Below are 11891 nucleotides of genomic sequence, written 5' to 3'. Positions count from 1 at the left end.
TAGTTGATAAACGTTATCGTACCTTACCTACCTAATCTAAACTTTTGTCAGGATTACATCAATTTTTTGAGTAATCTGAAATGAACAAAAAAAGATGCAATACAATTTTCAATGCTATCAATAAGTTAGACAACGCTATGAACCAAATTGTGGCCACTGGCCTGCAATTTATCACAAAAAAAAAAAACAGATTTCTTTAATATGTAAAATATAATAATAAAATAAATCAATATCAATTAATAATTTTAAAATATAATAATATGTACATACATACAATAATTTTTCACCTCTCTTTAATTCGAATTAATTATTTTCCTTCAATTATTCAAACACTCGGTAAATCGAAAACCTCCATAAATCGAATTTTTAACTTGGTCCCCTGAATTTCGAATTATCGAGTGACTACTGTATAATGTAGTTTAAATTATTCAATTGCAGTATTTATGTAAATTATTTTTATGTCATATGAAATACAAGCCAATTAATTCAGTTAATCTTTGGAATTTTGTAGGTGTACTTAGTTAATTATATAGGCTTATTTTATTATTTAGTAAAGTTAAAATAGCTTAAACTTAGTTAATTACTATTTTTTTTCAATAAACAATTGTATAGAAATTTGTAATACAACTATATTTATACTTATTTATTTTTAACAAAATTATATTCGATTCATTGAGTTGGGTTTGTACAAAATATTAGAATTCTAGAATCTAGACCAGTGGTTTTCAACCTTTTTAACAATGTAGCGCACCACTTCTTTTACAAAATTTTTGCGGCACACCAATTCATAATACATGAAGCATATATTTTTTATATATAATACATATAATATACAAAATGAACTCCATTAATAGATTTATCATGGCACACTTCAAAGGTGCTCGTGGCACACCAGTGTGCAGCTACACACCGGTTGAAAACCACTGATCTAGACTTTAACTATTATTTTTGAAAATTAAAAATGTTATGTTCTTTACCTCTAACATTTAATCATAATCTGTATCACTTATGGTTATGATAAATGATCGTGAGCTAGTTTATATATTATATCTACATAACCATTAATGTTAAATTTGATTAGACTACTAGAACTCAATAACAAATTTTGTTTGATTTATTTTGATGATATCCAAATTTAGGTTCAAATTAATACTACTTAACAATAAAAAATCTGTAGCAATTTTTGTTATTTTATGTATGCTTAATCAAGTGTGAGGTAGATCACACACGACAAGAATATAAAAAATTTATATCTTTTACAATATACAAAGAATATAAATTATATATTTAATTGTTTATACATTTAATGGTATTAATTGTATGTACCTATAGTATAAACAGTATCCATAGGAATAGAATGCTTTGGAAAGTCATTAAGAGGAAGCTACATAGACATTTGTTATCTCCGTCTTACAAGTGTGTAATGTAGCAAATTAATGTTCAGCAGATTAGGTTTAGATTTGTAAATTTAAAAATTAAAGTGAATCGACCTATAATAAAACTTAATGGTAAGAACATTATTTGTGTTTGTATATAGGTTTTTTATGATAGTTCATTTTTTTAATAAGTTTGTAAAATTTAGTAAATTAAAAATGCTCATAACTCACTTAAAAAAATTGAGTTATTGTAAAAACCCACATATAAACACAGAAAATGTTCTTACCATCAAGTTTCATTATAGGTTGATTCACACTAATTTTTAAACTAACTAAGCTAAACCAGATCTTGTGAGTGTAAATTTGTTATGTTACGCACTTGTAAGACGAAGACAACAAATTTCTGTGTAGCGTCCTCGTAATAACAAAAAACATTGTACGTGCAATACATTTATAAAACTATCTTATTAAAGAGTAGATCATTTGACACTTTTGGCTGGAGTACTAAATCAAATATTATATTTATACAAAATAATTTTAAAAATACTGTGGTCAATATTTTTATCGAATATTAGTTATAATTATAATAAAATAATATTATTTTAGATATTACACGTATTTGTTGCTGCATTTTCTGTGGAGGAAAAACAAATAGTTAGCGGTTTGTTATTGGACGACTTTAAAATGTTTTTCTTACAAATGGGTGCTTCAGTAGTTAATATAAATTTACATCAAAAAGCACGCTTTGTATCATGTTTTGGATATTCTTCTCGTGTCAACTTTTATAATTCAGTTAAAATGTTTATCATAAACCATTTACAGCATGAGGTATGTATTAACTAGGTATATGGTTATAAAAAAAGTTTAACGTATTAAAATGTATATTATATTATTAACAGATAAAGCCAAATGTTTTAAAATCAACAAATCATATATTTTTGAAGTCGTTGACCACTGCCTGGGAAAATTTTTTTGAAGCTCTAATTACTATAAACAATGTTATGGATTATATGGAGAGTATTCATTCTGGACACAACAAATTAGAGCATTTTGACAAATTAGGAGTAATATTGTTTCGTTGTATGGTGAGTAAGATTTAAGAATATTTTTTCATATTGAAATAAATTAATAATATATTTTATTTAACAGACATATTTTAAAATTAAAAAAAAACTAAATTTCTCATTACATTTTATAATGACATTAACTTTGTAATATAGGTTTTTTCAAAATGATGAGGTACAATTACGCTTCCAACAATGTTTGTCAGAAATGAAACTAGTTAAAGTGAGAGAAATAACATTATTAAATTCTGATCGATTGTTACTCGAAGGTGTATCGATTATGTGTAATTTGTTAAAAATGGATTCTATTTATGAGGGTTATGTAAAACCATTCTTTATGAGATTAACAACTGAGTATTTTCAAGTAAGAATCAAAATAACATCAATAATATTATTGTTTTGAAGTTTAACATCATATTATTTATAGACAATGAGCAAGGACTATTTATTTCAATATTGTGCATGTGTTTATTTTGAAAACGTTCACGCCAAAATAATGGAAGAAATGAACAGAATACAATTTAAATTGGACGCAAGATCTGTAAACGATATTAATGAAGTTATTAAAACAGAACTCGTTAAAAAAAATATGAAGACTATTATAGAGGTTAATATTAAATAATTTCAATCATACAAAATATTTAAACTATTGTATAATATGTGAAATTCAAATTCTACATTTTTATATACCTATTATCTCTTTCAGATGGAAAATTGTGGTGTTATGTATTTGTTAAAGAACAACCAATATGATGATTTGAGATGTATGTACAATTTTTTGTATACTGTGGATGGTGGTGTAAAAGTGATGATTGATAGTATGTGTCTATACTTTCGTGAACTAGGAACATCAGTTGTACTTGAAAAATTGAATTCTGATATTATTAGTTGTGTTCAGGTAATATAATTTTTACAGATACTAACTTAATAAATAAATATTACTTGACAGTAATTTAGTTTATTAAAGCGAATATTTTTCTGAATGAATATATTTTAATTATTATTAAAATTTTCAGAGTTTATTGGATCTGAAAGAAAAATTTGATGTTTTATTTGCAAATGTCTTCTGCCATGACCTATTATTTGATGAAATTGTTGGTGGTGAATTTGGTTCTTTCTTAAAATTAAATTCATTAATACCTAAATTTCTCTCTAAATTCCTTGATCTAATGCTAAGAAGAGATAAATCCGTGGTAAATATAAATTTTTATTTGTGCTTATATTTTAATATATACATAATAACACTTTTAACAATTTAATATTTAATAAGAAATTATTATTAATTTAATAATTATTCTATTGTTGTTAAAGGCTATTGTTAAGTATTAACTTTCTTCAAAATTCTTTTTTCCATAAGAATCTTCTATACTCTCTTTGTGATAAGAAACTTAGTTAGATGTCTGCTACTGCAAAAGAGCGTAGCTCTACTATGAGCATGGTCATAAAATAATTATACCGCAGCACATTGGTGAGAGGGACACATTAGTCTAATGTTGATTAGTGATATTAACACTTCACTTTAAATGTATTGTATACCTTGTTCACGTTGTTCGGTGTAGAGCGGTGCATTGCATTATTTTCCTTATGTTAGCATACCATACAACCAATTTGTTTAATGTTTCCTAACAGGTGGTTGATTTGGTGGAGGGAATAATAGTTGCTTGACTATTAGTGATAAAATTTTCAAATTGCTACCTATAATAAAATTGTTGTGCATTTTTTTTATACACACTTATTTAATTTTACAATTATAGGTACACTACTTTTTACACATACTTATAGATGTACTTTTTAACATGTAAATTGTGTATAATACTTGTAATCAGGGCTTGCATATGAAAAAAATATTTTATTATACGTTATTTACAATTAAAATTTTATATAAATTTTGAGTTTATCGTTATTCAACTTTTGTATTTATCGTTATTCAGGATTAAAACGTTATTCAGAGTTAAAATTTTTAGTATATTTTATAAGTTATAACTATTAAATAATTGGAAATTAATTATTTCTTTTTATGATATAATATATATATAACGTTTTCCGTTATGTTTTGTTTGATGATATGTCTTATATTTTGTTAATCGTTATGTTTTGTTTTGTGTTATTTAATTGTTTATTTTTATCGTTTTCCATCATAATTACATTTACAAATTTCAATCATTTTTTGTCAAATATAACGTTTGCAAGCCCTGCTTGCAATACTCAAATTCTTTTGATAAAGTATTATATTATTCATATTATTATTATTCAAAGTAATACAAACTAGCAGGATACAAAATCTTTCAACCACCACTGTCATTAAATAATATAATAGACTACTATTCTCTTTAATATAAAATTGAGTTAAAGAATGAGAATTTAGGAATATTAAGATCTTGCTAGCTTTTGGCAGTTTATGAAGATTCCTACGCTATTTCTAGTAAAATTTTACATGCAAACTAAACAATGTTGAACTCAAACATAATAACATGATATGGGTTCACTATTTGCGTAATATACACACACACACATACATAACAATTTAAATCTAGGAAATGTTTTTCATGTCAGGAGTTTAAAACTTGTTCAATTGTTTAATAGAATAAGTAAATCATATATTTAGCTATATTTATTTATGCTATTAAAAGTGACCAATGTTTAAACTATGAACACTAGAGAATGATTACCGGCCAATGCTGATAAATTTAAGACCTAGTTTGTAGCATCTGTAAGAGCTCAGGTAATACTGTTTAACACATTAATATAGGACTTAACCTATTTTTTATTTTTACCTCAATTAAGCTTTTCATTTTTATCCTCATCCAATAATATTTTGAACAATAAAAACAGACTTTTGTTAATAGAAGGAATATAATTTCAACTTATGAACATGAATAAAAAATATTTTTGTAAAATTGTTCTATTTTGCAAACATTTTTTAAATAAAGGCTGAAACCAAATTGATTTAATTTATAGTTTATGCATGTTATATTTGTTATGTCTAGTTGGCGTATTTAGAAGATAATAGAGTTGCTTTATTGAAAAATGAAAAGCCAATTATTATTCTATAATTTATAAAATGTATAAATAATCTTATTATTAAAACAGCATGATTATGCTCCACAACGCAATATCTCAGATACTAATAAATTTTGTCCGTTTAATAACACATTAGCAATTTGAGTTTGGTATCTTCTCTCTTGTATGCATAGTCTAAACCAGGGGTTCCCAACCTTTTTATCATCGAGTACCACCAGACACTTTTATAATCAATACGCGTACCACCTCAATTTTAAAACTAAATTAGGAGTCAAATTTTTTTAGCGTATATTTTTATTATTCAATTCTTTACATTTTTATTATTTGATATTTATGAAAGTAAAAAAATCATAATTTTTAGTTAAATCTAAATATTTAATTTTAAATTACAATTTTCAAATTAATAAAAAAAAATAATAAATATAAATAATAATAATAAAATTAAATAAATAAAATTAATGTGATATTTGTTGTTGTTTATTTTTTACAAGGTCATCAATATACCATATTATATAAAATATAATATAAATAACACAAACGTTAAAACACTTAAAACTATAAGAATGCGCTTTATTGATAAGAATAGATTATCTAAAATTCTAAATTGCTACGATTACAAACCCCATGTTATCGACATTAAATTTATTTTGATAAAATAATAATTTTATAAAATTAGCTAATATCAAATAAACTAAACTAAATAATATTGAATGCAAATAGTAATAAAAAAATTTCTTCGCGTATCACCTACGAGCCTTCCGCGTACCACTAGTGGTACGCGTACCACAGGTTGGGAACCTCTGGTCTAAACAAATGAGTAAAAATTAATAATATAGTGTCCATAAGAGAAAGTGTATGAAGTTAACGGTTAGCTACATTTATACATGGAGATTAACTTATATATGAATAATCTTGTGATATAACTCCAAGCATTTTAAAAGCAATAATATGTAACAAAGCAAGAAATCAAATTAAATTAAGTATAATTCAAATATATAGAGACTAGAATATTCCTAATAAATATTGTTGGAATTTTTGATCAAAATTCTTAAAAATGTATTATCAAACGTTACAATATCTGTATAAACGAAACTGTTCTGAGTGAATGATTCATAATCAACAAAGGAACATTTCTTTTTTACTAGGCACCCTTTTTTTTCACTCTATCCTCTCGTTAGTGTGGTAACGCGTTGCCCATTGCTCAACGGTTAAAGCTAGACGAGACATTAAACATAAACCATTTAAGCAAAATATCAAACTTTAATAGGCTGTAAGTCCCAAACTAATGATTTGTGCCAAATTTCGTTTGCACCATCGTTTTCAACATTAAAAAATACATATAATTAAAAAATTCTATAATTTAGGGTACCCGGAAAGTAGAAAATATAAAATAATATACCTCAACGAAGAGCCAAACATATTGGAATCATAGATTTGACATTTTGAGGATAGGTTAATATTATAACAACTTCATCATGCTCTAAGAAAGAATTTTTCAAAATTTTGATTTTAAGTAGTTGAAATCAGCAAAAAAACAAAATTTTACATGTAAATTGTATATCTATATACATCAATTAGTAAGTGCTTATAACTCGTATGCCTGTAGCTCATATTTTTAGGCTATTTTTCTCTTTTTTTTTTATGTGGCATTTTCCAGTCAGTTTACCTATAAGCTAAGTAATTTTGGCATCAAATGGAAATACATTAAATGTATTTCATAAAAAAGGTTTATAATTTTATTGTTGTCATAAATTATTATTTTTTATTCATATCTATTAAAATTTTGTTACAATAAAGCCATGACAGGTAACCCGTTACTCGTTAATCAGTATATACATGTAATGAAAATGTGGTATTGTACTTGCAGTCTAATTAGTATAAAATTCATTTTGACTTCATTAATGATTCAAAATTATTTTTATATAGATAACAGTTTAACAATAGGGAAATCATTTGTCATGCAAAAATTTGGAAAACTGTATATCTTTTGAATTTTATGTCTAAGTATATTTGTAATAAAAACAGATAATTTTATAAATCAATATTCAAAATGTAACTAATAAAACAAGTAAATATACTCTGGAACATTAGTACAACTTTCTGGAATATTTTAGATGGTTGAAGTATTTTTGTGTAGTATTACAGTGTTACTTAATTTAAAATGAACTGTGTATTATTAAAAGATAAAAAATATCATAGGTTAAATAACAAACAAAGTTTAAGCACATTTCACTTAATATTAATGGTAAAAGGATCCTTGGCAATTGGCATAGTAATGTGGTAACTTATGAACTAGTTTTTGTTTTGTAAGAAATAAGTTTTATAAAAATTAAATATAACTTCTAATTACAGAGTATACAGAACTCAGACACACTTTCTAGTACAATTATAATACATTATAGTATGACTAGAATTTAGTACTAGTACTATTACATTAGGTTTCACAAAATATTAACTAGTTAGTATTTTTATATATAGTATTATGATTATGATTTTAATCTTGTGAAAAGGGCTAAGGCACTAAATTTTTATTTAAATAGTCACTTTAATAAAGATAGAAACTTGTATTTATTGACTGAGATACTGTCTCTATAAGTCACTGTTGTAATTAACAACTCCGGTGACTTAACCAATAGTAAAATCAAATTATGCCTAAATTCTAAAAATGTCTACATCTATATTTAAACAAAAAATTTGATGTAGTTCCTAGTGTTAGACTGTAAAAAAACTGTTATTTAATCGTTAAAAAATAATAATCCTTTTGCTGTTTTTTTATTTAAGTTAACATTTAAAACTAGAATAGTTTCACAATAATTAAAAGCTACATTTAGAAATAAAGATGATGAAATTTCTAGACCATTTCAATTAGTTTGACAGAATTGAAAAACAAATGATTGTAGGATTTGTCGTTGAAAACATAAAGCTTATAATAATGATTACTTATAGTTCATATTATTGAAATTTTCAAATAACAACTACAACTTATTGTTATACAAATTTAATAATATTTTTCTATTATAAGTTTATTGTACATAATATATATTTATTTATTATAATATCACAATATTCTGTTTAATTATAAGATAGCTACTAGATATTCATTAATGTCTATTTTATAAATTATTTCAGCTTACTAAAAATAATAACGATGTGAACAAAATTGTATTCCTGATTAAAAATCTTCAAAATAAAAGTGATTTTGAAACTTACTATCAGATTCATTTTGCAGACAGATTACTTTGTTATAGATATGTCAACATAAGGGCAGAAAACAAAATGATGAATAAAGTTTTAGTAAGTTTAATTTAAAAAAAAATAACTCTGATAATAAAAATGTTCAATAATAATACAATTTAATTTCATATAGAGTATTTTTGTCGATGATCATGGCAAACGTAATTCATTATTTGTATCAAGGATTGAGGGGATGTTTAAGGATAAGTTTATAACATCTAAAACTAGCATACAAAGTTATAATGAGTTTGTTACTGTTAACAAGTGTATTTTAGTAAGTAAAATTGTAATTTAATTTAAAGTGAATATTTATATTATATGCCTAAATTTTAATTGATACATTTTGTTTAATATTTAGGGTATTCTACAGCCTTTTGATATTGATGTAGAAGTAATAAATTCAGTATATTGGCCAGTTATTGATCCGAAATCAATATGCAAAGTACCAGCATTTGCTTTGAATGTTTTTAATGATTTCAAAAAGTAAATAAGTTTAAATCATGTTTTATATTATTACATAGAAATGTTCCTTATGAATCTTTAATATTAGTTATATCAGATTAAATTTAAATTGATTAGCAAAAATGAAATAAAAATTTTTGTAGTTTTATTGTATGTAGTGTAATACGATAATAATTTATCTTATATTATGCTAATAAATGTAATAATTTATATAATTATTATTTTTTATAAGCAATACTATACTTCTTGTGTTAACAGTGGTTATCACTAATAAGTAATTTTTAAATGCCAATGAATATCAAAATTAAAAATACATGTTCTCCTTATAATGTCATGTTATTAATAATAAACGATCAATCTTTGTCACAGATACTACTCCAAAGGAGAGACGAGAAAGACTTTAAAGTTATTACCTCAGTTTGGTACAGTTGAATTGGTCGCAACTTATTATGGTGAACCTATTTTCCTTAAACGATCACATGATGGTGGTAAATGCTCACCAGTCCCCAACAGTCGACGTGTTGAACGACATTTCAAAGTTCGTGTGACAACTTATCAGATGTTTGTGCTTGATTTATTCAACACTAATGACGGTTTAAAATTTAAAGTAATTTATCAATCTTTATTTATTATGCAAATTATTATTAAAATTATGTTTATGATTTATTATTTTACAGGAAATTCTGAAGGAAACTATGATTCCAGAAAGAAGTTTAATTAATGCATTGAGAGGATTGATCTGTTTTCACCGTTTACTTCGAAAAAATCCTAGTGGCCAAGAAATTAGTGCAAATGATGAATTCTATATTAATGAATCCTTAGGATTTCAGTAATTCCTTATTTACATTCAAATGATTCAGTTTAGTAAGTAAGTTATGTGTTGATAAAAGTTCCTTCATCACCTTTGAAGTACCTATTAGGAACACTCGTAATAATACCACCTCTCTATTACATTAATTTTTTTAAAACGAGTTGTTAAGCTATTTCATGCAATGTGCCATAAATATCCTACATTTAATTTTGTTTAAATTCATTAATATTTTATATTATATTATTTATACATAATTATTATTTTTTTTTTCTTTCTTTTTTTTTTTGTATGTTTATTACAAACCATTGTACCTATATGCATAAACATTATGCATATAACCTTTGTTTAAGAATATTATAGTCCTTAATTAGTAATAAGTAAGTAGCTACTGAATTGGAATTTTGTTTCTATATTATATTATATTATATTTTTTAAATGATAATATTGGACCTATCATGAGTGTATTTATTGCATATGTTAGCTAAAATGGTATAGATTAATTATACTTATCAATCTTACTATCAATCGGATTAAAATGTTTTCTTGAAAACATCCAAAAAGAATATTTTTGTGTAAATAATATTAAACATGATCTTGGCTTTCTCATTAAAGCTCAGATTTACCCAAATCAAACATAAGTGGTGTTCTAATTATGTTTGAAGTTGCTGACTTTTTCTAGTTGAGCCATTAATGATGGCCTATTACCTAATATAGGTAGTACCTTAATGACTATACTATTATTAGTATTATAGTTATAATATAGTAGGTATATAGATACACTACAACAAAGGCAGAATTTTGTTGCTTGATAAACGACAGACAAAGAATATGATAAATATATAATAATATAATTTATATTATAATATCATGGTTTGTATCCAGGCTACTTTGTAAACAATATTTATAATTATGAATAATAGTTGTTATCATGTTCATAATTTGTACTTGAATATATTTAAAATGTTAGAAGAAAGAAAAAAAAGCTAATAAATTCTATTGCACCTATCTATTATAAACAACTAAAATTATCATAAAAATAATGAGTGGTCCATACGTTAACACGGTTGTATGACCGTCAATAGTCATATAGCAGTCAACGTAATTGACATGCTGTGTTCCTTGAAACTATACTTAGTTTCTGGTCTCCAGATATTGGTTAAAAGTTCATGTTTAGTTCTTTCATCAATAGCTAGTGAACATGGAAGATTAACAAACTTCCTAATATCTAGCCTACTAAGACTTATATTACCTAAATTACTACAATTCGATACATTTGAATTAGATGACATTGATGAAGATAGTGTCAATGGTAATTTTGTAACTGGTTGATTTTTTTAACAGAACTATTTAAAATATTACTTCATTTATCACTTAGTTCACCATCTTTATTATAACTTAAACAGATTTTATTTTGTATTTCATTATGTTTTGAAGAATTATTACTCTTTTTCCAAATACTAAAAATACTGAACATTATCACAACTAACTAGGATCTTGATAAATTACATTAAAATTCAAAAGAATAGGTGTTAATGTAAAAACTAATCTAAAAATTTAAAAACGATTAATGTAATTATTAATTACTGATAAGAAAAATATCAAATACTGATGAGAATTTAACTATTGATACCGCACATTTAAACTATTGTATTCATGCAATTTATGAACTTTAATTATTTTTAACAAAAAATTAAAAACTTGGTTGACTCTGCTCTAAACCTAACCACTATGTGTTATAATTCTAAAAAAGAAATTTTGTTGTTCTAACGTTCATAATAATCAAGTGTAATAAAAATTACTTGGTAAAAAAAAAAAAAAAAGTTTTTATTTTATTTTTAAATTTAAAAAAATTTTATTTTGAAATATTTTATACAACATAATTGTTAGATAATTGACCCAGAAAAAAGCTAAGGGGGGCAATTA

At 24.5% G+C, this 11891-nt stretch overlaps 1 protein-coding gene across 1 annotated transcript in view; it reads left to right on the top strand.

The window, feature by feature from the left end:
* Window positions 1-10196, top strand: part of LOC112595727 (cullin-3-A-like) — an 11971-nt gene extending 1775 nt beyond the window's left edge. Inside the window, exons 4-14 of the mRNA XM_025341029.1 lie at window positions 1983-2204; window positions 2276-2462; window positions 2599-2804; window positions 2868-3047; window positions 3147-3338; window positions 3457-3633; window positions 8591-8755; window positions 8829-8969; window positions 9054-9178; window positions 9527-9764; window positions 9835-10196. Coding sequence (XP_025196814.1) covers window positions 1983-2204; window positions 2276-2462; window positions 2599-2804; window positions 2868-3047; window positions 3147-3338; window positions 3457-3633; window positions 8591-8755; window positions 8829-8969; window positions 9054-9178; window positions 9527-9764; window positions 9835-9990 — 1989 coding nt within the window. The 3' untranslated portion in view covers window positions 9991-10196. The remainder of the gene's footprint in view (window positions 1-1982; window positions 2205-2275; window positions 2463-2598; window positions 2805-2867; window positions 3048-3146; window positions 3339-3456; window positions 3634-8590; window positions 8756-8828; window positions 8970-9053; window positions 9179-9526; window positions 9765-9834) is intronic.
* Window positions 10197-11891: the final 1695 nt, after the last annotated feature.

The sequence above is a fragment of the Melanaphis sacchari genome, unplaced genomic scaffold (genome assembly GCF_002803265.2).
Source record: "Melanaphis sacchari strain LSU unplaced genomic scaffold, SCAv2.0 Contig29_pilon_pilon, whole genome shotgun sequence".
Lineage (NCBI taxonomy): Eukaryota > Metazoa > Arthropoda > Insecta > Hemiptera > Aphididae > Melanaphis > Melanaphis sacchari.
Note: the sequence above shows the minus strand (reverse complement) of the source record. Positions and strands in the feature narration are given on the sequence as shown.